General features: G+C 40.9%; 1 protein-coding gene across 5 annotated transcripts in view; it reads right to left on the minus strand.

Annotated features, from left to right (window-relative positions):
* LOC117396900 (DENN domain-containing protein 1A-like) overlaps positions 1–26868 on the minus strand; it is a 426143-nt gene that overhangs the window by 290974 nt on the left and 108301 nt on the right. For all 5 annotated transcript variants that reach the window (XM_059005297.1, XM_059005295.1, XM_059005296.1 and 2 more), the window contains exon 4: positions 1849–1898. In XM_059005297.1, the coding sequence (XP_058861280.1) occupies positions 1849–1898 (50 nt within the window). The remainder of the gene's footprint in view (positions 1–1848; positions 1899–26868) is intronic.

Raw genomic sequence — 26868 nt, forward strand, 5'->3', positions numbered from 1 at the left:
GTAATTCAAACTAGACATTGGCTATTTTGTTAAGGGCATTGGTACCTATAATGCAGAACGATATCAGGTATGTATCAATGCTTTCTGAATTAGGACAGGGGTTTAAACATTTAATAAGAGTGTAGTCAGAAAGTGTGTCATTGAATTCATTAAGTTTCTTTCAGTTGTTCAAAATGTAGGGCTACTGGGTTTTACAGTTCTAGGTGGCTTTGAAGCTCTGTCAATATGAAGTCTGAGATTAAATCTACAATCAAAAGAAGTAAGCATGAAAATAGCTCTCGTAATGCAGGTACAGAGTGTAGAGTCTAGGGAGACCCTCCTACCTTACACTTCATCATCGCAACATTATAATACTATTGTAGCTGCATTTGCTAAATGTTGTTTTTCTTCAACCCCCAAAATCCCCATTAGGTTTAGCTGTAAATGATTGCTCTGTCCTGATTAGCTGTGAATTGTGGGGGTCATTATCTTCTAAAGGCTTTTAAATATACAGTCCATGTTCTCCTGAGTGTCATCCTTCATTTTAAACTCGGCCTATGTCTCAAGCTGCTTTATATATTACAATAAGTCATCTTTGTGGATTACTACATTACAGGGTTTTGTTGAAAAGTCCAAGATGCAATTACCAACCAGACAGGTAATAATCAGCAATAACCAATGCATTGAGAACACTTTACTGATCAAAAGCGAGAAGTGAATACATTCGTCTTCACAAAAGTCTCCAAATACAGCTGAAAACATGCCTGTGCTGGTAATGTAGTACTGCAGCCATGAAAACATGCCTGTGCTGGTAATGTAGTACTGCATACATGAAAACATGCCTGTGCTGGTAATGTAGTACTGCAAACATGAAAACATGCCTGTGCTGGTAATGTAGTACTGCATCCATGAAAACATGCCTGCGCTGGTAATGTAGTACTGCATACATGAAAACATGCCTGTGCTGGTAATGTAGTACTGCAAACATGAAAACATGCCTGTGCTGGTAATGTAGTACTGCAAACATGAAAACATGCCTGTGCTGGTAATGTAGTACTGCAAACATGAAAACATGCCTGTGCTGGTAATGTAGTACTGCATATGTGAGGCTCCCAATAGGGCACAGGACAACGAACCGATCAACGAATGATTAATTGAGAATTAAAAAAATAAAAGCCATGACGACCAATAATCAATTAATTTTCTTTTTTTTTTTTTTTTTTTTAAACAATTATTTTTATTCATTTTCAAATTGAATAAAATTCTGGAATGTCCAATTACTATTCAACCTGGCTCACTGCTGCAACCCCCGAATTAACTCGGGAGAGACGAAGACGAGCACTCGCGTCCTCCGGATGGACTGCCTTTACCGGATGCGCCACCAAGGAGCCCAATAATCGATTGATTAAATGCTGCATGATGTCATTTAAAATAGCAATAACATTTTCAACAATAGCATGTTAACAGATTTCAAAGATGTAATATGTCTCAATATCAAGTATAACTATTGGTAAGGTTTGCAGTACAAATTCAGGTCTAAATTTGGTATTAGTCTATAGAAAAATACTTCAAAGTTTAAGCATTTGTTTCTTTAGTTTTACTCATATAGCCCTGATGCTAAGCTTTACATTTTTTACAATGTCTAACAGGATTATATATATATATATATATATATATATATATATATATATATATATATATATATATATATATATATTTTAAATACATCTGGCTTTTAAAAAGGCCCAGAAAGGGGATAGCGCAACTTTACCCTCCACTCGGGTGCTTTAAATCTGTGTTAAAGAGACAGAACATTGTATATGGCTTTGTGACAGAAACCATTATAAAAGTTTGAAAGGATAACCGTACCTGTCCGCACAGAAGGGGAAGCAAAACCTGGTCAAAGTCTGTAGCACTTCCTGTGGAAAGAAAAGGGAGATCATTTATATATCTAACAGGGCTAATAAATCTCAGTATTAACTGGAACCGCACCATATAACAGACATGCCCTGAAGAAATGAGACAGATGAAGGAGAAGGAGAAGAAAAGGGCTTTATCAATTAGAGTTGGGCCCAGAAAAAAAAAAAGAACGAGAAAAAGACTGCCTTGAGCAGTCAATCACTTGAAATAATACATGAGATCAAACTTCATTAAATATGAAAAAATAATCAAGATTTGCACATGGTTGAGCTGCTGGGGCTCTATGGGAGGAGGGGGGAAGTAGGGCCGTGCAGTGTTAACAACCCTCCAGGGACACTCTCCAGCCTGACCATATGGATATCGGTGAATAACACCAACCCACAGGAGTCCAGGGCTGGCAGGACCACGGTGACTGCCAGGGTTTCAGCTGTTACCAGGGAACCCAGGGGGCTGAAGGATTAGGGAATAGGGACAGAGAGAAACAGGGACACCAACTAACCCCAACGTAGAACAAAAGCTTGAAGGCTTTATAAACAATTTCTACTTAAAATAAAGGTTCTAGTAAATTGGGGTTTCATTTGCTCTAGTGCAAATGTTATTCAATAAAAGACATTGTATATAAAATATTATATATAACCGCTATTATACAGTATGCAAATAAAATATATATACGACAATTATGTGTTGGTTAAAGGGCTAACAGCATAATAACTTGTTTGTCCATTAACAGTAATAAAATACATACTGTAAGACTCGATATTTTAAAAACAGCAGGACACTAAATGTAATCAATTCATTTATTTGAGACTTCAACCCTAAACTCCTGGTTAAATAAAAGAAATACACAATAAAGGTTTTGGGTTGTATATAAATGTGCACAGTGTTTGCCTTGTAACCTGTTTGTCCTGGGACCTCAGTGAAAATCTAGGAGTTCCCTGTGTAAGTAAATAAATTAATTAGATATTAATGACTTTCATCCACTCTTCCTGTTGAAAGGATGGACCCCAGAGGTAGAAGATTAGCTGTATTAAAGGGATCAAGTCCTAAGCACCACCTGCTCCATTTTAGCAACACTTTAAAAAAAATGCTGTTTTTTTTTTTTTTTTTTTTTTTTAAATGGTTTGGGGGGAAAAAAGAGGGTTTAAAATTGGTAAGAAACTGCATATGAGTGTCAATATAACTATGTATCAAATGCATGTATTAAGTCAGCACCTGCAGCTGCAGCAGCCCACTGTTAGGAGCTGTCTATCACGTCTGCTGGCTGCATTATCTGTGTGGTGTCTGCTGTTCTCAAAGCCCCCGAGTTTCAGGCTGGGTGACGAGCAGCTAATTAATTTTCTGTACCCCACAGACGCAGCTTCAAGCTGAGGCAGGATTGCCTTAAGCAAATCTGAACTTGTGTGCTAAATTAAAGATCAGTTTACATGTGTAGCACTTCCATGACCAATAATAATGAATTATCAATGCTAACTGAATTGATGCTTTTCACTTCATTTATTTTTAAACAGGTTCCACAGTATGAGAAGCAAGACCCCTCAATCTAATCACTTCCTCGATGGAGCACAATGGGTTTGGACTGCATCGAGCCACTGTTTCTGTTGTTGTGTGAAATGTATCCGCATGCATTGCACTGTGTTTAAGAGGACGCATGTACCTAACACAATGAATGAAAAGTATATCTATCAAATCATAGCTAGGGTAGTTTTTCTTAAGCTTTTGCTGCATACATCTGCCCCCAAAAGAGGCACCACTCTCCCACTGTAAATTCATTCAGAATGAAATAAAAGGATTTAGCCTGCCAAACCGATCCCCAAACCTCCCTAGTCACACTTTTATAGAGGTTTCAAATGAAACAAGTGTCTCAATTTGCTTTTAAAATCCAAGTGATGCGCCGAATCGTCTATATTCCTCAGTGTGCAGTGGGAGTATTGTGTTCTGTTCTTTTTAAGACTGTTAATAACATGCTATATAAAAAAGACTTCATCTGGGTTTTGCACCTAGCCTATAATGGTACACATGTTTTAAACTACTTATCTCGTGAAGTAGAAAGTCAAAAGGACAATCCATGGATTTTATCAGTATCTGATCTTAACCCTTTCAATACTGCGGTTGCCTTTTAAATACATAAGGCCAGATGTATCCAGGTCTTTACATCATTGTTAGTGATAGAAAAAATGGAAATGTCACATAGAAAGAACCAATGTCAGCACACCTTTGAGTACTTAAACTAACATGCTGTGTTGGTCCATTACTTGTTTAGTAGGATTAACAGCATTATTTTACTTTGGTGTAAAGGGCTTGAAGACATCGCGCCAACAGTTCTTCAATCAAACACTGGGGTCTAAATACCCTTTAACAGCCTCCAGCTGGAGTGATTTCTAAACCCACTTAATATCATCACTACAAACAATAAATCAGGTTTCAGCATTATAGGGTGGCAGTATCAGGATACGCCACTGTATGTGTAATTCAAATAGAAGCAGAAGCCACACTGACTATGCCCTGAAGCAGCTTTTTAAACTGAGGAATGAGTCACAAATCATATCACTGCACACAGAAGCAACAAGCCTGAATTCTGGAATGCTTTTTGCTTTGTGTCCAGGTGCTCATTTTCAATGTGTAATAAAACTATAATTGTATTATAAATTAAAAAATAAAAATAAAAAATAAACATTTAGATCAGTTTATAATGATTTGAGGTGATTTTTCAGTCAAAAATGAAATAAAGCTGGACTTTTAGACAGTTGTCGAGGCAACTGCAGTGTAGAGCATCAAACATTTATATTAACAAAGCATTCTTTAAATAAGTTATGAGGCAATACTTGGTGAATAGAACTCTATCACATAGATCACTTTTGCATCCATGTCTTCACCTAGACAATGTGGGGAAGCTATAAAAATTTACAACAAGATGCTCGGATATATTGTGAAAAGTGTTGAATTTAAATCAAGGGAAGTAATGTTAAAACTTTACAATGCATTAGTAAGACCTCATCTAGAATATTGTGTTAAGTTCTGGTCACCTTGTTACAAAAAGGATATTGCTGCTCTAGAAAGAGTGCAAAGAAGAGCAACCAGAATTATCCCGGGTTTAAAAGGCATGTTGTATGCAGACAGGCTAAAATAATTTAATCTGTTCAGTCTTGAACTAAGAAGACAACGCGGCGATCTGATTCAAGCATTCAAAATTCTAAAAGGTATTGACAATGTCGACCCAAGGGACTTTTTCGACCATGGGTCACAAATGGAGATTAGATAAAGGGGCATTCAGAACAGAAAATAGGAGGCACTTTTTTTACACAGAGAATTGTGAGGGTCTGGAACCAACTCCCCAGTAATGTTGTTGAAGCTGACACCCTGGGATCCTTCAAGAAGCTGCTTGATGAGATTCTGGGATCAATAAGCTACTAACAACCAAACGAGCAAGATGGGCCGAATGGCCTCCTCTCGTTTGTAAACGTTCTTATGTTCTTATGTTATGATGTTTGGTTTTTAGAAGCATCATTCACACAATTCCTGAACAACATGGCAGCTTTTTGCCTTTTCAACTGTATCATTAATTCCTTTCTGTGAGAAAATATATAATTTCCACTCCGGCTATGACTATGGCACTCAGGAACCCCAGCACTGTGTGTAATCATGAGATACACAGCAGAATGAAAGGTATTTTAATAGGATTTCATGTAGAGGGCAGCCACGGTATTCTTGTGCTATCATAGACGGCCTTATCACAAAGAGGCTCGTCATTAAGGGATGGGAATAGCATTAGCCCATTATGTGAGCAACAGCTGAAGATTTAGGTAGGTGTGTATCGCACGGAACCAGCTGAAAATAAAAACCGAGGCATCGGGCCTATAAAAAGAAACAATAAACAGTTGTACTTACCCCCCCCCCCCCCCCCCCAATCACACCACATTTTACAGACGATTAAGAGGCACTGGGTGCTTTTTAATTGAACCAGGGGTCTTTTAAGGGCTGTGACAACTTACTTGATATACCTTCACCCCGCCTGTAATGAGCTGACAGCTCATCTATAGAAGAAAGTCACTACAGCTAAAGTGCAGGGCATGAACCTCAATCCACTGGAGACGAGGCCCAGCCGTGTCACCGCTAGCTCCAGGACACGCACCACCTGGTACCAGGCCCCTGAGCTCCCAGCTCCTCTCATCAAACACCACTGACATTATGCACCTTGCACAGGCTGTCTATAATCCTCTCTGATCAATAGTCCCAACACTGAATGTATTGATGGTTACGCACAGCTCATTGATTACACTGGACTACCGTGGCAAAGTTTTTTAAAATAATTGGGCCCAGGAACCAGACAAATGACAAATGCTTTGAAATTACAAACTTGTTTTTCTTGCACCGGGGGAAAGATGCAGTCCCTTAATGGAAACTTGAGAGACAAAGCTCAAAGACTACTCTTTAAACAATCATAGAACGTTTTCTTATTATTGTTAGGTAACAGATTATTACATTGGTCCACATCGCAATAGTGCTGGAATAAATATGGTATGTTATAATGTTCTTCAAAAATGAAAAACAACAATATTCTTTAATTCTGGACTAGCTGGAAAAAAATGTGTTCCATATCAGAGCTTAAAAAAAATCCCACGAGTTAAATAAACCTGGTAATCATCAAATTACCTTTTAAACAGAGAGAAACACTCTTATTATTTAATTTAGCAGATGCTTTCATCCAAAGTGACTTACAGAAATTAAAAAAATATAAAAGTTACAGGTAATACAAAATGCACAACATACTGTATGTACAATATATCCAAAATAAATATAAATAAAGGAAAAAATACAAAAATATATATAAATAGGAATTTACAAATCAAGGTTGAATAAGTGGGTTTTAATAAGACAGTGGAAAGCAGTTAAAGACTGAACAATCCTGGTTCCACCACAGAGGGACGAGGGAAGAGAAGGAGCGAGCATGGGAGGAAGAAGAGTGAAGAGAAGGCAGAACAAGTCAACCTGTAGAGGATGAGCGGAGAGGCAATATAAGGAGACATGAGGGACTGGAGCTAGGAAAGGGCAGTATGATGAATAGAGCGATAGGCAAGAGCAAGGGTCTTAAATTGGATTTGAGCAGAGATATTTATCCAGTGGAGAGTGAGAAGCAGAGGGGTAGCGTGAGAGTAGTGGGGTTGGGAGAAAACAAGACGAGCAGCAGAATTTTGAACAAGTTCAAGAGGACGAATAGACGAAGCAGAGAGACCAGCGAGGTACGGTACAGGCTCTTATTTATTTCATTTATGCCTTGGTTTCCTCTGTGTGATACCTCTTACCAACGAATACATTTCAAGCAGTTTTTGAACATTCCTAATATCATGAATATGTGTCCTAGCAATTCCAGGATAGCTTGCAGTCTCTGGTGGGAGATGCTCAGGTTGCTTGCAGAGCTGTGAGGGGAAGCTCTGATGGCTTTGCTTCTAGTTTATCTACTGCTTTGCCTACTATTAGACACTAAAATCACAGACAACAACTGTATACATCAGGAAATAAGTCTGAAGGAAGTGGCAATGGAAATCTATGCATTTGTTGAATTGCTTCACTAAGCCAGGTACACATGTCATGTCTGGATACAACAAAACTGACAATCCAAAGACTATAATACAATGGAATGTTAAGTGCCCATTAATCTGAATAGCCATTAACTCATTATTGTGTTGGGTTACTTTGAACATTCATTACTTAAACATGAATTACAATAAATTCAGAAAAGGAGTAATTTTCAAAGAAATGCTGCCATAAGGGACACGAAAAAAGGTGAGAAAATAACAACAAACCTGGCAATAGCAGGGGTTGCCCTTAAACGTTATGAAAAATAAAATCCCCAAAACAACATATAGCAACCTGACCAACAGAAAAGAAGTATAAAAACATAGAACTGTCTACAGAAAATCTGTTATTGTATTTTCCAATGGTGGCAACAGCAGCCAGATGGGCATCTCCCTCTTCTTATCAGTCAAAAATCCTTTTATGCAGAATCTCAAATCTTTGAACCTTTTTCTTCACTTAATCTAATTGCAGCCGAGTTCCTCCACATTCCCACCCCAAGGCCACAGCTTCCCTGCCACCAGTCCTTCAAGTATGACAGGGATGCTCCACACAGGGGATAGGGCTCCCAGAAGCCCCCTTCTTTTTACAGCACACAGAGAAACAGCAGATAATGGGCCCATGCTGAATTGTTTGCACTGCACCACTCCCACGGGGACTCCCAGCATCGCTGCTGTAATAGAAACTGTGTCAGTTCAGCAGCTCTGACTGTTACTGCATTCACAAGCTAAACTGCTGATGAAATAAAGAAACCAAGCTGGAACATGGCTGGATAACACATAGTTATTTCTCTTTAAAAAATGGTATATAAAAAAAAGATATATGCGCATAAAGAAAGAAAAATGAACATCATATACACTTATTTGTTGTCACAACATGAAATGTGATATATGCCTGTGCACATCACTTGGTAAATGCTCAGTTCAAAATAACTGGAAAAAACAACTGTGGAATATATATATTATATATATATATATATATATATATATATATATATATATAAAAACACAGCAGCATAAAATTGGTTGAATGACGGGTCATGCTATTTGAAGAAATGGATTTATTTTACATATCATTCAAGCATTCAACTGTTAAAGATAAACGGATAGCCCATGATATTCTGAACTGACGCAACACAAATACACATTTGTTTGAGATGTCTTCATGCTACTTAAATGCAGTTACTGTATCAAATTGAATCCCCAACCCTGTATCTGGCTGTATCTTTTTCTCCCGATATCTTAGTCTGAATATCCACTTCATCAACATTCATCCATGTGCCAGTTTTTAAGGCTGAAACAAGAAGAATTTTAATCTAATACTTTCAAAGCTCAGAGTTCAATTTATGCAAATCTGAAGAGAATTACAAAAAAAAAAAAAATTGAAAGAGAGGCAAACATATATTTAGCTTTTTGAAATGCAGGAGTGAATTAAAAATGGGAACAGGCCGAAGTAAAGGGCAGCTTAGCCACTGGCCCAGTGCATAAATATTCACGAGGAGGATAACAGGACTCATGTAGGGTCGGCTCAGGTTTCGCCAACGTCCACATAGAATTGGCAAGAACAAACCTAACAAGAAGTACAGCAGATGTCAGACAATGCGGCAATCACAGTTTCCTCACTCATTTTGCTGTACTTAAGGCTCTTTTATTCAGCCCAATATGGCTGGGTCCTTCAATGCTTTGCCTATAGACTTCGCATTGTAGCCATGGATCTATATAACCAGGCCTCTGTCAGCTTTGCGCGAAGTTGCTAATGAAAAGGCATTATGCAAATCCCCCTCTTTCTCTCTTTCAATGCGTAAGCAGAAAGACTCCAATGTGCGCTCACTAGTATTGGATACTCCTGCCTTCACTGCTAGCTGGATTGCTTTGCCTTAGGGCCCTGCTGCTTGTTTTGACAGTGGATCCCCCTAGATAGTTGGGATTAGTCAAGCTTGTTTAGATAAACTAGAAGAACCAAGGACTTCTCTGGGTACAGCACTCGCTGGAGCTCCTGAGCTTCCAGATGCCTCCTTCTTTCATCCTCAACACAACAGCAGTTTGCCTGGTATCTGTCTCAGCCATGGGCTATGTCACTAGAATGACATTCAGGTGGCTGAATAGTGTAATACTATATGAAAAGCACAGGATGAGTATTGAGTACTGGTATTGCCAGTAAAGTGTTCTAATATTTTCTTCAAACACTGCAGTACAAAAATTATTTGTTATGGCTCATGATTTGTAATGTTATATTTCGCAGGTTTGAACAAAAGGCTGGAAAAATGGACACATGGAAACAAGCCTGCCATGCAGCACAGGAAGTGATGTGGTACCAGGAAATAGCAGTTCAGAATTTCTATAGTGTTGTAGTAAAAAAACTCTGTCTGCCTAATTCAACTTTTAAAAAATCCAATCAAATAAAAAAGAAGGTGACCAGAGGTAATATAGCTGCTAAAGGAACGAGCAAAGTAAATGTTGAAGCCTTACACTGGGAATGACCAGAATCACAACAGTGAACAACACTGGGAATGGAACTTGGAACTAGGAGGCTGTGTGGTCCGGTGGTTAAAGAAAAAGGCTTGTAAGCGGGAGGTCCCAGGTTCAAATCCCAGCTCACTCACTATGTGTCCTTGAACAAGTCACTTAACGTCCTTGTGCTCTGTCTTTCGGGTGAGACGTTGTTATAAGTGACTCTGCAGCTGATGCATAGTTCACACACCCTAGTCTCTGTAAGTCACCTTGGATAAAGGCATCTGCTAAATAAACAAATAATAATAATTTAACTGAGAAAAACATAGAACACAGATATATACAGTAGCAGGAACTTAAGTTACATGACCTCAATACAGTAACAATATTACGACAATATTTAGCCTACAAATATAAAGCCACTAACTGAAACGGTTTGTGAAATATAGGTCACTGACACTGAAGCAGAGGCAGTTTTGTAAGAGTTAAAACATGTGTTGTTGCATTATACCCACGATCCAATTTCACCAAGAAAATTATAGAATAGAGCTGTATGCAGAGTATGAAGAATATCTTGAAGCGTTAGAGCTTTAGTACATGAAAATACAGTATGAAGACATGGTTAAACGAGTCGGGGGAACCTTCCTACTCCTTTCCCATTCACAAATCCAAACTGGGCATCCCTTATACACCTTGGTGAGCACATCTTCACACATACAAATGGAAGCCCTTAGTACAGTGCCTTCCCTAGTCCATACCAATCCCTACAAGCATGCAAACAAGCACAAGAACAATGGAACTGCATTACGTGTGGCAATTTCCTAGATTCGACATTAAAACACAGTGCTTGTTATTTTTTTTGTGTGATTTTGCATTAGTCATAGGGATCCCAAACTTTCTTAGCTTGTGCCCCTCCATGACATCAGGCATCTTGACTCTTGACTTCAAAATAACCCTCAGCACCTGGCAGCAGTGTTCATGTAAATAAATGGATCTTTGTTTGATGTCAGGCTTGTATTTCTCTGTGTCCTGTGCCTCTGAAACCACCCTACTGCCCCCAGTTTGGGAACCTTTGGTGCAGGTTGTGTACCTGCTTATCTTTAGCGTTCCAAATCCTGTATGGAAATTCTAAATAAAGCTGATCTGAAATTCTACTACACTATATATTAAAGGTTATATTTCATCCAAATTATTTATGAATATCAATGTTCCTATACAAAGCTTTATGATAATGATAAAAATTGCTAGTACACTAGCTGAATCTAAAAAACCACACTGTTCTAATCCAGTGGCTGTAAGCCTGTCTTTTTCATTTAGTACAGCATACCTTGGTATTTCTGTGCCACAGCGTTTGGCGATTAATAAAGTTCATCGCTTTATAAACACATGCTTTAAATACTTACATATTACTTCTTAAATTCACTGTGCCAAATAAAATAATTTCATAAATCTTACCTGTTTTGTACTTCTATTTGCTACACAGGTCTCAGGTATTTTCATCATGCAACGATATCTGGTACTACATCAGATTAGAGAAAGTTCTCATGCTTTACTCTCAAGAAATCTGTTACATGTGCACTTCTGAGGTCATTTCACCTCAGCAGTGTCTTCTGGGTCAAAGCAGGTTACTGGCTAAAAGCATATCAGTCAAAAGGGATGTAGCTGGTTGATTAGGACAGGCAATGAGCATGCAAGTACAACACTACACTATCTGAAAGCTTGGATTGCTAACAGAGATGTCTTTAACCTAGGGTAGTACAGGGTATCCTGTTGTAATAAAAAAAACTTTCAAAGACCTATATAATGAATAGAAGGGCACAATAGAAAACGTTGATGATGTTATTTTGCTATCTAAAATTTTATGAGCAAGCAGATTCAAACGTTTGTTTTTTTTACTTTCCCTTACTAGGATATTTACAATCCACGTCTACTAGTATCGTCTAATTTCCCTTGCGCGTCCTCATTTCAGTTCGTGACGTACACTGCAGTATCTCCATGTCTGCGAGTAGTATCTCATTTCCCTTGCGCGTCCTCATTTCAGTTCGTGATGTACACTGCAGTATCTCCATGTCTGCGAGTAGTGTCTAATTTCCCTTGTGTCTCCTCACTCCAGTTAGTGACGTACACTGCAGTATCTCCATGTCTACGAGTAGTATCTCATTTCCCTTGCGCGTCCTCATTTCAGTTTGTGACGCACACTGCAGTATCTCCATGTCTGCGAGTAGTGTCTAATTTCCCTTGTGTCTCCTCACTCCAGTTAGTGACGTACACTGCAGTATCTCCATGTCTACGAGTAGTGTCTAATTTCCCTTGCGCGTCCTCACTCCAGTTTGTGACGTACACTGCAGTATCTCCATGTCTACGAGTAGTGTCTAATTTCCCTTGCGCGTCCTCATTTCAGTTAGTGACGTACACTGCAGTATCTCCATGTCTACGAGTAGTGTCTAATTTCCCTTGCGCGTCCTCATTTCAGTTCGTGACGTACACTGCAGTATCTCCATGTCTACGAGTAGTGTCTAATTTCCCTTGCGCGTCCTCATTTCAGTTTGTGACGTGCACTGCAGTATCTCCATGTCTACGAGTAGTGTCTAATTTCCCTTGCGCGTCCTCATTTCAGTTAGTGACGTACACTGCAGTATCTCCATGTCTACGAGTAGTGTCTAATTTCCCTTGCGCGTCCTCATTTCAGTTTGTGATGTACACTGCAGTATCTCCATGTCTACGAGTAGTGTCTAATTTCCCTTGCGCGTCCTCATTTCAGATCGTGACGTACACTGCAGTATCTCCATGTCTACGAGTAGTGTCTAATTTCCCTTGCGCGTCCTCATTTCAGTTCGTGACGTACACTGCAGTATCTCCATGTCTACGAGTAGTGTCTAATTTCCCTTGCGCGTCCTCATTTCAGTTCGTGACGTTGTGGCACTGCCACTTAAATGGAATGTTTGGTTCTACATGGTACAATAAACGTACCATGTGTTGCGCCTTAATTGGGCAGCACGGAAGCCTGGCCAGGTTCCAAATACATTTCGAGGTTCTTATTCACTGGAAGCGGCAGCGTTGTTAATGGAAAGATTGTTTTAGACAAGTATAAATAGTACCTTTGTTACGCCATAGGGGGGAGCTGCTTACCTGCCTTTTGAGTTCCTGTTGTTTCCTTAGTTCCTGTTTAGGGACTTTATTCCTTGTTTTTGAAAAGTCCGCGGCGTTCTTTTTCCCGGGGTGGTTTGCCATGGTAGAGCGATCCTGTTTACCTTCGACTGTCGTTCTTGTTGGAAGTTGATTTGTTTTTTTTATCAGCAAGTGCTTTGTTCCAGTTTCAGGCTGGTTAGCCGGTGTCGTTCACCTCTGCTGCCCACGATCGCTAAAGCCTGGAGCCGGCTTGTAATGCACCACGTTGCTGACGGTGTTGGTTTTTCAAGTGCATGTTCATAGTTTTTGTGGATTACTGGTCATCATCTTCCGAGAGGATCTTCAAGCAAGCGGGTACCCAGGAGTTTGGTGAGATCGTTGTTTTTTTATTTTTGTTGCGGGACTGTTTTGTTTTTTTTGTTTTATTTTGTTACTTTGTTCTCGCAATGGATATTTTGCTGGCTTGTTTATGTTTTGTTTTTTTGCTCGGAACTTCTTTTCCATCTTGTTTTGTTGAACAGTTTCAATTATTTTAGCCAATAAATGTTTAAGGTTATCCCGTGTTTCTATAGTGTATTTATTGGGGGATCTCGCGTCCTTGATGCACTGTCGCTTCGCCCTTCCCCTTGTTAATAATTTGGGTATATTTGATACAGGAAGGTAATCCCGCCGTTGGGGTTAGTTTTGTGCTAAGAGCGAGACGTTACAGATTGGTGGCCCGTACGGGGAACGTTAGACATTTTGTTTAGGCTGAGTTTATGGATTTTCAAGATGGCAGAAGGTGAAGATCACGAATATATACAGGATAGTATGGATTTTGCAAATTTTACTGCTGGTCCAGGTGTCACACGTAGACAGCCGCTAGCTGAGTTAACTTCAAAGTTGGAAGAGTTATATATCAGTGAATCCCCCACAGCTGCTCAGGGAATAGCTGATGATAGTAATGTTCCCGATTTTGGTTTTATTTTCAGTAAGATGGAGCAAATTACTGCACGTATAGACAAACTGGAACATGAAATGTCCATGGCATCTCAGAGCAGTATCAATCGAGAGGAACTGTTAAGAACATTTATTGATAACAAATTTGAAAGTATTGAGAGTTCTGTGGCTAAAATGCTAGATCAGTTGGAGAGTTCAGTGGTCAGGTGTTTTGAGCGAAGGGAGGCGAAATGGCAGGCAGAATTAAGGGATATGCGGAGCAGAACAAGCACTCCGAAAGTATCTTTTATTCCACGCTCTTATCAGCCTTACCAGCCTGATATGGCTGATGTGTCTAATAGCTCTTTGGAAGCTTTGTCACTGAGACCTATGGTGACTGAAAGTGTTAGATCCCGTGCATATAATTATAAACCACTTATTAAACTAAGTTTTCCAGTTTTTGGAGAGGGTGAAGGTTCCACTGATGTATTGAGTTTTATAGATGCCTGCCAGGATTTCTTGTCGGTAGTAACCATGACTGAATCAGAAATCTTAGCTACACTGTCAACAGTGTTAAAGGGTTCTGCAAAGAGTTGGTGGATTGCAGAACGCCATAAAATTCAGACATGGGCACTTTTCAAAACTGCTTTTATTGAGGCTTTTCTTCCCACAGATTATTTAACTGAGGTGGAGAAAAGGTTGCGTGATCGGGTTCAAGATCCAGCTGAAAGTGTAAGAGATTTTGCATACGATTACCGAGCACTTTGTCTTAAGTGGCGTCCGGATATGACAGAGGCGGAAATAGTAGATAGAATTTTGGGCAATGCAAACCCCAAGCTAGCAAGTTTTATTAGGGGGTCGGTGTCGTCGGTGGCAGATTTGGTGAGAGTTGGGGCCATGGTAGAAAGGGATTGGTCCTCTCAGAAAGAGTATTGGGGGAAAGTAAATGCAAAAACTGAGAGAGGGGCAAAGAAGCCGTTGAAAGGATCAGTTAGAATAGCAGCTGATATGTCTGTCATAAACAATGCAAGCACTCCTCAATTAGCACCCACTGGTAATGGCCATCTTTCATTGTTGGCTTTGAAGCTATCTGTGCGGGGGTGGGAAGGTTTAGCATTGATTGACACTGGATGTACGTACACTTTAATGAGGAATAATCTTTGGTTACAGCTTTGTCAATCAAAGGATCGTTTATCTCCAAGTACAGAGAAGTCTTTTGTGTTGGCCAATGGTCAGGCATATACTGCACTGGGCAAGTTTCGTCTGACTTATAATCTTCATGGAGAGTTTTGGTCTGTAGACACCTACGTAATGGATGATGCTCATTTAGCTCAGCCTTTAGTTTTAGGACTTGATTTCCTAGTCAAAACATCTACATTGCTTGACTTGGGGAAGCAGGTGTATGGAGTAAAGAAGCCCGAGGGATATTCATTTTTTCCATTTTCTCGTGAGAATGTGTGGGGGGCAGAGTGGCAGCTAATGGCACAGCTTTTTGTGGCAGTTCCCACTAAGGTGGTGAGGAAAGAGCTAGATCTGGGATTAAGAGAGAGACCGATATTAGAATTGAATGTTACGATTGAAGGGCAAAGGTTGTTGGAACCACTGATGCTGCAGTGGCCGTCAGTTTGTACTTCCCGTTTGGGAAAGACAGACTTAATCCACCATGTGATACTTACTACCGATGAGATTCCAGTGCGTGTCCGAGCTTATCGAGTATCGGAACACAAAAAAACCATTATAAAGCAACATCTTGATCAAATGCTACAGGATGGCATTGTAGAACCGTCTGCTTCAGCCTGGGCCGCACCTGTGGTTTTGACCGAAAAAAAGGATGGGACATTTAGGTTCTGTGTTGATTACCGAGGGGTAAATAAGAAAACTGACCTTGATGCATATCCCATGCCCAGAGTTCATGACATTTTGGAATCATTAGAGGGAGCCGCAGTTTTTAGTTCCTTAGATTTGCGTTCTGGTTACTGGCAGGTGGCTATGAATGATCAAAGTAAACCAAAAACAGCTTTTATTACTCCTTTCGGTCTGTATCAGTTTAAGGTGATGCCTTTCGGTTTGAAGAATGCTGCAGCGTCGTTCCAACGTCTGATGGAACAAGTGCTGGTAAACCTGAAGGGTAACAGTTGCTTTGTATACATAGATGATATCATTGTGTACTCTCCCACTAAAGAGCAGCATGTGCGAGATCTGGCATCTGTATTTCAAGCCCTGGATCAAGCCAATCTCACCCTCAATTTAGCCAAGTGTCATTTCTTTCAACCTTCACTTAAGTTCCTGGGTCATATAGTATCAGGAAATGGGGTGTCTGTAGATACAGATAAAGTTGGGGCAATAAAGGAGTACCCAGCACCGACCAATCTCAGGGGGCTGCAAAGGTTCCTGGGGTTGGTTGGGTGGTATCACAAGTTTATTCCGCGATTTGCTGATAAAGCTGCTCCACTGAATCGGCTGAAAAAGAAGGGGGTGAGCTGGGTGTGGTCGAAAGCTGAGCAAGATAGCTTTGAACAATTAAAGGAAGCCTTGCAGAGAGCTCCTGTGTTGTCCCACCCTGATTTAATGAAACCGTTCCGGGTGTATACTGATGCCAGTGATGTGGGATTAGGAGCTGTTCTGGCTCAGGGGTGCTCAGAAAACGAGTGGGTTGTTGCTTATGCATCTCGTGTTTTAACAAAACCTGAATCTAACTATTCCACATCCGAGAAGGAATGCCTGGCGGTTATCTGGGCCATTGAGAAATGGAAGCATTACCTGGAAGGGGTGGAATTTGAGGTTGTGACAGATCATGCTGCTTTAACTTGGGTTTTTAATTCTCCTAAAGTGACGTCCCGCCTAACTCGTTGGGCTTTGCGTCTCCAATCGTATACATTTCGAGTTGTATATCGAAAGGGAAGTTTAAATGTAGTACCAGATGCCTTGTCTCGATCTCCTCAGATAGAAAAGGCAGGACTTGCCGTTTTTTCAGAGGAAAAAAAGCATGTTGCCGTTCTTGATATGCCCTCTGAAATGAGTGAGATCGCAGGGGCTCAGGCTCAAGATCTTAACCTTCAAGAATTGAAGAAGAAGATGGACGGTCAGCGGTCTGACCGTATAGGGTTTGTGGTTGAACAGGGGGTGTTGTATAGGAGAATGTCTCTACCCAGAGGTGAGGGTCAGCGCTACCAAGTGGTTGTTCCCGAGTCATTAATTACCATATTTTTACAATACTATCATGACAACCCATTGAGTGGGCATCTGGGTAGAATGAAGACTCTGCTTCGTGTGTTGGAGGTAGCATGGTGGCCTACAATTAGGCGAGATGTTACAAAGCATGTTAAGGAGTGTATAGCTTGTCAAATATACAAGCCATCAAATCAGAAACCTGCAGGGTTTTTACAGTCCACGACCGTGGAAGAGCCAGGTTACATGCTAGGAATTGACTTGATGGGGCCTTTCCCACGTAGTAAGAAAGGTAATACTTGCTTGGTGGTGATTGGAGGTATTCCCACTGCGTGATGGAAAGACTCATCGCATCGTGCAGCTTTTAACTCAGGAGATTTTTACGCGCTGGGGGACACCAAAGTACCTGGTGTCTGACAGAGGGGCTCAATTTACCAGTGGTGTTCTGATTGAGGTTTGCAAAAAGTGGGGTGTTACACGAAAACTTACTACAAGTTATCACCCTCAGTCTAATCTTACGGAGAGAGTCAACAGAACTCTGAAGCCGATGATAGCTTCCTTTGTGGGTCAAAATCAGCAGTTGTGGGATCAATGGTTGCCCGAATTTAGATTTGCCATAAATTCAGCAAAACAGGAGACAACTGGCTTTACTCCCGCTGAGCTAATGTTAGGAAGGGTTCTTAAAGGTCCTCTTGATCGTTTAGTGTCCAAATCTCCTTCACCTGGGGAGTCCAGTTACTCTGTACTTGAGAGACAGGCTGGTATTGCCAAGCTGGTTAGAGAGCGTGTGAAGGAAGCTCAAGGGCGTCAGGCTAAAAGTTATAATGCCCGGAGAAGGTGTGTGATATTTAGCGAAGGAGACTTAGTGTGGGTGAGGAGTCACCCAATTTCTAATGCAGCTGGTTTTTTTTCAGCTAAATTAGCCCCAAAATGGTCTGGACCAGCCTCAGTAATAAAAAAACTGGGACCAGTTAATTACAGATTGAAGTGGGTGGATCGTCCTGAGAAGGTCGAAACAGTAAATGTGGTAAATCTAAAGCCATATTTTGGGGTATTACCCTAGTTACTCCGCTGGGGGGGGGGGGACTATGTGGCACTGCCACTTAAATTGAATGTTTGGTTCTACATGGTACAATAAACGTACCATGTGTTGCGCCTTAATTGGGCAGCACGGAAGCCTGGCCAGGTTCCAAATACATTTCGAGGTTCTTATTCGCTGGAAGCGGCAGCGTTGTTAATGGAAAGATTGTTTTAGACAAGTATAAATAGTACCTTTGTTACGCCATAGGGGGGAGCTGCTTACCTGCCTTTTGAGTTCCTGTCGTTTCCTTAGTTCCTGTTTAGGGACTTTATTCCTTGTTTTTGAAAAGTCAGCGGCGTTCTTTTTCCCGGGGTGGTTTGCCATGGTAGAGCGATCCTGTTTACCTTCGACTGTCGTTCTTGTTGGAAGTTGATTTGTTTTTTTTATCAGCAAGTGCTTTGTTCCAGTTTCAGGCTGGTTAGCCGGTGTCGTTCACCTCTGCTGCCCACGATCGCTAAAGCCTGGAGCCGGCTTGTAATGCACCACGTTGCTGACGGTGTTGGTTTTTCAAGTGCATGTTCATAGTTTTTGTGGATTACTGGTCATCATCTTCCGAGAGGATCTTCAAGCAAGCGGGTACCCAGGAGTTTGGTGAGATCGTTGTTTTTTTTATTTTTGTTGCGGGACTGTTTTGTTTTTTTGTTTTATTTTGTTACTTTGTTCTCGCAATGGATATTTTGCTGGCTTGTTTATGTTTTGTTTTTTTGCTCGGAACTTCTTTTCCATCTTGTTTTGTTGAACAGTTTCAATTATTTTAGCCAATAAATGTTTAAGGTTATCCCGTGTTTCTATAGTGTATTTATTGGGGGATCTCGCGTCCTTGATGCACTGTCGCTTCGCCCTTCCCCTTGTTAATAATTTGGGTATATTTGATACAGGGAGGTAATCCCGCCGTTGGGGTTAGTTTTGTGCTAAGAGCGAGACGTTACAACGTACACTGCAGTATCTCCATGTCTACGAGTAGTGTCTAATTTCCCTTGCGCGTCCTCATTTCAGTTCGTGACGCACACTGCAGTATCTCCATGTCTACGAGTAGTGTCTAATTTCCCTTGCGCGTCCTCATTTCAGTTCGTGACGCACACTGCAGTATCTCCATGTCTACGAGTAGTGTCTAATTTCCCTTGTGTGTCCTCACTCCAGTTCGTGACGTACACTGCAGTATCTCCATGTCTACGAGTAGTGTCTAATTTCCCTTGCGCGTCCTCATTTCAGTTCGTGATGTACACTGCAGTATCTCCATGTCTACGAGTAGTGTCTAATTTCCCTTACACGTCCTCATTTCAGTTCGTGACGTACACTGCAGTATCTCCATGTCTACGAGTAGTGTCTAATTTCCCTTGCGCGTCCTCATTTCAGTTCGTGACGTACACTGCAGTATCTCCATGTCTACGAGTAGTGTCTAATTTCCCTTGCGCGTCCTCATTTCAGTTCGTGACGTACACTGCAGTATCTCCATGTCTACGAGTAGTGTCTAATTTCCCTTGCGCGTCCTCATTTCAGTTCGTGACGTACACTGCAGTATCTCCATGTCTACGAGTAGTGTCTAATTTCCCTTGCGCGTCCTCATTTCAGTTCGTGACGTACACTGCAGTATCTCCATGTCTACGAGTAGTGTCTAATTTCCCTTGCGCGTCCTCATTTCAGTTCGTGACGCACACTGCAGTATCTCCATGTCTACGAGTAGTGTCTAATTTCCCTTGCGCGTCCTCATTTCAGTTCGTGACGTACACTGCAGTATCTCCATGTCTACGAGTAGTGTCTAATTTCCCTTGCGTGTCCTCACTCCAGTTAGTGACGTACACTGTAGTATCTCCATGTCTACGAGTAGTGTCTAATTTCCCTTGCGCGTCCTCATTTCAGTTAGTGACGTACACTGCAGTATCTCCATGTCTACGAGTAGTGTCTAATTTCCCTTGCGCGTCCTCATTTCAGTTCGTGACGTACACTGCAGTATCTCCATGTCTACGAGTAGTGTCTAATTTCCCTTGCGCGTCCTCATTTCAGTTCGTGACGTACACTGCAGTATCTCCATGTCTACGAGTAGTGTCTAATTTCCCTTGCGCGTCCTCATTTCAGTTTGTGACGTACACTGCAGTATCTCCATGTCTACGAGTAGTCTCTCTAATGTAAAGCAGACAAGCAGATTGTTATATAAAAATACCCCCAAAACTCACCCACTGGCTATAACAGATCTACAAGTATAATTATTTCCAAGCGCTCATTCTTGTGATTTGCTGTTTAAATTAAGTTTGATATTCATGAAAATATTATTTACCAGCAGTCTACAGCTATGGCCAAATGTTTTGCATCACCCTATAGAATTAACCAATTTTGCTTCATAAAGTCGACTGAAACCTGCTGAACAATGTTACGTTAACATATTGAATTACATACTGCTTTGTAGCTTTCCATACACTTAACAAACATTTGACATTTCGAAATCTAACATGAAATGCTGTACTACTATTAGAGCTTACAGTAGACGTTTGCGCTGTAGTTTCTTTGATGATGTTAAATAAAATATTTAAATTATGTTCATATAGTTTTTTTATTAATGTCTCAATCCTAGATTTCTAGGTGATGAAGATCTTTTGGCCATAGCTGTATATTGGTTTCAAGAATATCAAACTTGCTTTAATAATCCAAAGACACTTTTTAAAAAGAAAACTAAAAGCTTTTTGAATAGGACTCTAAGTGACAATACAAAGAGTAAGAGTAACGTATGATAATGTCAAACTAAAAAGGCAGATTATTAAACTGTTATATATTTAAGAAATCCCAGGGCTTAAAGAAATGAGCTAGAAGGTTGAGGGAACTCAATCAATTTAGCCAAGAACAAAGAGGAATCTAGAAACTTGAACTCTTAAAGGAGTTGACAAGGTTAACCCAAGCCAATACTTTAAGTGCAGCACAGAAACTAGGACCAGATGACAGAGTTTGAAATTATATGGAGACAGCCTTGGTAGAAGACACTTCTTCACACATGCTATATCATTGCTGATGCTGAATCATTGAGATCATTTAAAGAAAAGTACTTGGAAACACGTCTCCACGTGTTGCTACACCTGTTTAAATACAGCGTGACACGATCATGTGTTGCTACACCTGTTTAAATACAGTGTGACACGCCCCCACGTGTTGCTACACCTGTTTAAATACAGCGTGACGCGCCCCCACGTGTTGCTACACCTGTTTAAATACAGTGTGACACGTCCCCACGTGTTGCTACACCTGTTTAAATACAGTGTGACACGATCACGTGTTGCTACACCTGTTTAAATACAGCGTGACACGCCCCCACGTGTTGCTACACCTGTTTAAATACAGCGTGACATGCCCCCACGTGTTGCCACACCTGTTTAAATACAGTGTGACACGATCACGTGTTGCTACACCTGTTTAAATACAGTGTGACACGATCACGTGTTGCTACACCTGTTTAAATACAGCGCGACACGCCCCCACGTGTTGCTACACCTGTTTAAATACAGCGTGACACGCCCCCACGTGTTGCTACACCTGTTTAAATACAGCGTGACACGATCACGTGTTGCTACACCTGTTTAAATACAGCGCGACACGCCCCCACGTGTTGCTACACCTGTTTAAATACAGCGTGACACGCCCCCACGTGTTGCTACACCTGTTTAAATACAGTGTGACACGATCACGTGTTGTTACACCTGTTTAAATACAGCGTGACACGCCCCCACGTGTTGTTACACCTGTTTAAATACAGTGTGACACGATCACGTGTTGTTACACCTGTTTAAATACAGCGTGACACGCCCCCACGTGTTGCTACACCTGTTTAAATACAGTGTGACACGATCACGTGTTGCTACACCTGTTTAAATAGTGTGACACGCCCCCACATGTTGCTACACCTGTTTAAATACAGTGTGACACGTCCCCACGTGTTGCTACACCTGTTTAAATACAGTGTGACATGATCACGTGTTGCTACACCTGTTTAAATACAGTGTGACACGATCACGTGTTGTTACACCTGTTTAAATACAGCGTGACACGCCCCCACGTGTTGTTACACCTGTTTAAATACAGTGTGACATGATCACGTGTTGTTACACCTGTTTAAATACAGCGTGACACGCCCCCACGTGTTGCTACACCTGTTTAAATACAGTGTGACACGATCACGTGTTGCTACACCTGTTTAAATACAGTGTGACACGCCCCCACATGTTGCTACACCTGTTTAAATACAGCGTGACACGCCCCCCACGTGTTGCTACACCTGTTTAAATACAGCGTGACACGCCCCCACGTGTTGCTACACCTGTTTAAATACAGTGTGACACGCCCCCACGTGTTGCTACACCTGTTTAAATAGTGTGACACGCCCCCACGTGTTGCTACACCTGTTTAAATACAGTGTGACACGATCACGTGTTGCTACACCTGTTTAAATACAGCGTGACACGCCCCCACGTGTTGCTACACCTGTTTAAATACAGTGTGACGCGCCCCCACGTGTTGCTACACCTGTTTAAATACAGCGTGACACGCCCCCACGTGTTGCTACACCTGTTTAAATACAGTGTGACACGATCACGTGTTGCTACACCTGTTTAAATACAGTGTGACACGCCCCCACGTGTTGCTACACCTGTTTAAATACAGCGTGACACGCCCCCACGTGTTGCTAGACCTGTTTAAATAGTGTGACACGATCATGTGTTGCTACATCTGTTTAAATACAGTGTGACATGCCCCCACGTGTTGCTACACCTGTTTAAATACAGCGTGACACGCCCCCACGTGTTGCTACACCTGTTTAAATACAGCGTGACACGCCCCCACGTGTTGCTAGACCTGTTTAAATAATGTACCTGTCATTTTTCTTTTCATTGTTAACATCCTGACAACTTTTTACACTTACAACTTCAAAATCGGTTTCAAAGCTCTTTTCAAAATGTCTGCTCATTAGTTCATTAGAGTCACCTTCATTAGACTTAATTTTTTTCATTTTTACCAAAACATTTATGATGATAAATAAAATATCTGAAAGTATTCTAAGTGCTTACATATTTGTTCTTTATATGTTCCTAAACTTCTCTCTGTTCTAGTATTTTTACTTGCACTGGGCTTTTAATTTTGTACTTTAAGACGATTGTTTTTTTTTCTTTGTAGAGGTCACTCATTTGAATATTCGTTCATTAAAGAATAATTCTAGCCTCTTTGCTGGCAACTTAAAATAATCTATATCACAGTGACATCAAAGAGAAAAAACTTCAAAAATCCCATTTCAACATTACAAAAGTACCACATCACATTCAGTTTTCAACAAAACATGCACCAGCTGCCTAATTTAAAAGATGCAAAGCATAAATGTCATTGTCGTCTAGGTTGTGTCAAAGAGGAGGGGGGGGGGGGGGGGGGGGGGGGGGGGGGGTCGGGACAAGGGCGCGTGAAACTCGCTTTGTTTTAATTAAAAGCGAAAAAACTGTAAAATCCTGAGATCTTGCTCGTTATACCATTGCTTTGTATCAAACAGCTTATTTACATTTCAGATTACATTTTTCATACAAACGCCAAGATCTATCAAAGCTGAGCTGGGGACAGCTGAAATAATGAGGGAGAAAGATTTCTTTAATAAATGCATGGTCGGCTTTACTTCCGCATTAGAAAAGAAAGGGTTTTTCTCTGTGGCGGTGGCGATGGTGATGACTCATTTATTCAGTCTCTAAATGAGGAGAGAGAGGAAACTGATGAACTTTTACTACCCATTTGTCTTTAGAAGACAATTAAGATAGAGTAGATCAAAATGGATTATCATACCATGCAGATGACTAGGGCAACAGCCATACATCTTCGGGACTAGTTTTGTGTGTGTGTGTGTGTGTGTGTGTGTGTTGAAACACTTTATCCCTCCTCTTTCTTCTCATCCCCTCTTTCCTTCTATAAAAGCTGCAGCAGCTTTATGGCTCAAGGGAGAGGGAAAGGCTGGTCATCATTATTCACTTCGGGATGTCAATCTAACCTCTTTTCTCCATTTCTAAAGCTGAGGCACAATAATTTGAGAGATTCTTTTACTGTACGGAACAAAGGACCCTCGGTTTCAAAACATCTAGCAGGAACAGAGGGGGTTTTCTCTGATCAAATCATTTACACTGAAAAAAAAGAAGCGGCACACAAACAAGGAGATGTGATTCGCTGTACAGCTTTGTTTAGCAGAGGTTTGGGAAGAATAAGAAATGCCAACAAACCACCCACTGATGCTCGTCTATGAAGGAAATGTAAAGATATTTACAAGGTAGAGAGATAGAGATGGATAGAGAAACAGACAGAGAGAGAATGCTGTACAGCATTATTTTACTTCTTACTAATGAAGGCACTAGCCAAGACGTTTGTTTACTTAACTTACAGGTTGATTCGATCAGCCTATACCCTGCCACAGTTAGATTTGTTAAGCATTTCACAGCACCAGGGCATCCCCTGGACTGTATCAGCCACTTATTTTCAGTGGTGATGCCAGGATAACCAGGCGGATTCGCCAGTGCTGTGGGGTATAGGTTGATCAGATCATCATTTTGATCATCTTTACAAGGACTACCTGATTCACAGATGTCCCAAAACATCAAACAGGAAAGGGCTCATTGTGTAAATAAGATATTGTGTAAAAGAAACAAAAAAAATACATATCAGACAGGGATGCCATTTCGAGAACACTGATAACTCAACAGTGAACCTGGAACCAATGAGAATGATTCCAAACACAATACTAAGGGAAATGAAAATAAAAAACAATTACAATGACAGTCAAAGCTACTAATTCACGGGTAGAAGCTATTGCATTGTGTGTGTGTGTGTTATATATATATTATATATATATATATATATATATATATATATATATATATATATATATATATATATATATATATATATATATAGCTAGATAGATAGATATAGTGAGTGAACCAATATCTATAAATTGAGTGACTTAGACATAATTATGTTTCCAAAAACATGTCTAGTAATGTTTGTTTATATTAATATTTGCTTCAGCACTGTGTTTTCCTTCTCCCTGAACTGATTTTAATAAACGTGTTTCTATTTTTCAGAATGCAGTCTTTCTACCAAGAAATCTTTGTCTCTGATGCTTTCTAAATTGTACCTGGGAATTTAATTACTAAATTATAATCTTAACCCTGACCCTAAAGCATATTAAATAAACAAGGAAATGGTCCAGCTTGCGCGCTCTCAGATTTTTCCATTCTATTTAACAATGATGTTGGTTACAAGAACTTTATCTTAGTACATTAATAATCCTATCTATATTACATGAAACTGCAGTCAAACTTTTACTTCAGTGGATAGTGACTATAAGAGGAGTTGACTTTATCAGCAGTAACACATATGTGTTGATACAGCAAATATGGCTGTTTGCAAAGGAACCCTATCACAGTACTATAGTGTTCAGTCTACTACACAGTACAGAGTGTATACAACACATTGTAATCATTAAAAGTGTATACAACACATTGTAATCATTAAAAATGTAATAAAGCTGTCTGCTCAACAGTGCTAGCATACTTTCAATACAGCAACTTACTTCAATGTAAATCTTTTCATCGCATGCTTTTATTTCCCAAAGTGACATGAAAATTAAATGCAAGTGATATTAACGGCAAAGTATTATTAACAGGAGCCATTGACTCCTGTTATAATCTGGCCTGGACATTTCAATGTGTGGCATTAACAGTTGTATTAGGTTTGACTGAATAGGGAACTGCTTCCTCCTTTGCTCTGCCTTTAATCGTTTGTATGCATGGCTGCAAGCAGGACACATGAGCAAGGCTCCCTGAGGTCATGTTTAAATACACAGCCCGGCTCATTTCAAACACACAGGCGCAACCCCACCTGGGGGCTGGCTGCTGGGACAGATGCAAATGCAGGCCCTCAGAGTAACACAGCGACTGCAGACTCATTAAGGACCAGACTAGCCTGGGAACACCATTCCATTTTCAGAAATAGAGATATATCATTAACATGATTAAGCCGTATTTCACATGAGACATTTATAAGGTGTTTGTGGATTTAATGCTGAGGGATGATGACAGTGGCACTGGCTACAGTCCCTCATACAAGAGCTCTGCAAGCACATTTAATACTTGACCTGATCAGTACCTGCACACCCCTCCTCGCTGGTCAGTACCTGCACTCCCCTCCTCACTGATCAGTACCTGCACTCCCCTCCTCACTGATCAGTACCTGCACTCGACTCCCCTCCTCACTGATCAGTACCTCCACTCCTCACTGATCAGTACCTGCACTCCACTCCTCACTGATCAGTACCTGCACTCGACTCCCCTCCTCACTGATCAGTACCTCCACTCCACTCCTCACTGATCAGTACCTCCACTCCACTCCCCTCCTCACTGATCAGTACCTGCACTCCACTCCTCACTGATCAGTACCTGCACTCCACTCCTCACTGATCAGTACCTGCACTCCACTCCCCTCCTCACTGATCAGTACCTGCACTCCACTCCTCACTGATCAGTACCTGCACTCCCCTCTTCACTGATCAGTACCTGCACTCCCCTCCTCACTGATCAGTACCTGCACTCCCCTCCTCACTGATCAGTACCTGCACTCCCCTCCTCACTGATCAGTACCTGCACT

The sequence above is a fragment of the Acipenser ruthenus genome, chromosome 31 (assembly GCF_902713425.1).
Source record: "Acipenser ruthenus chromosome 31, fAciRut3.2 maternal haplotype, whole genome shotgun sequence".
In the NCBI taxonomy this organism is placed as follows: domain Eukaryota; kingdom Metazoa; phylum Chordata; class Actinopteri; order Acipenseriformes; family Acipenseridae; genus Acipenser; species Acipenser ruthenus.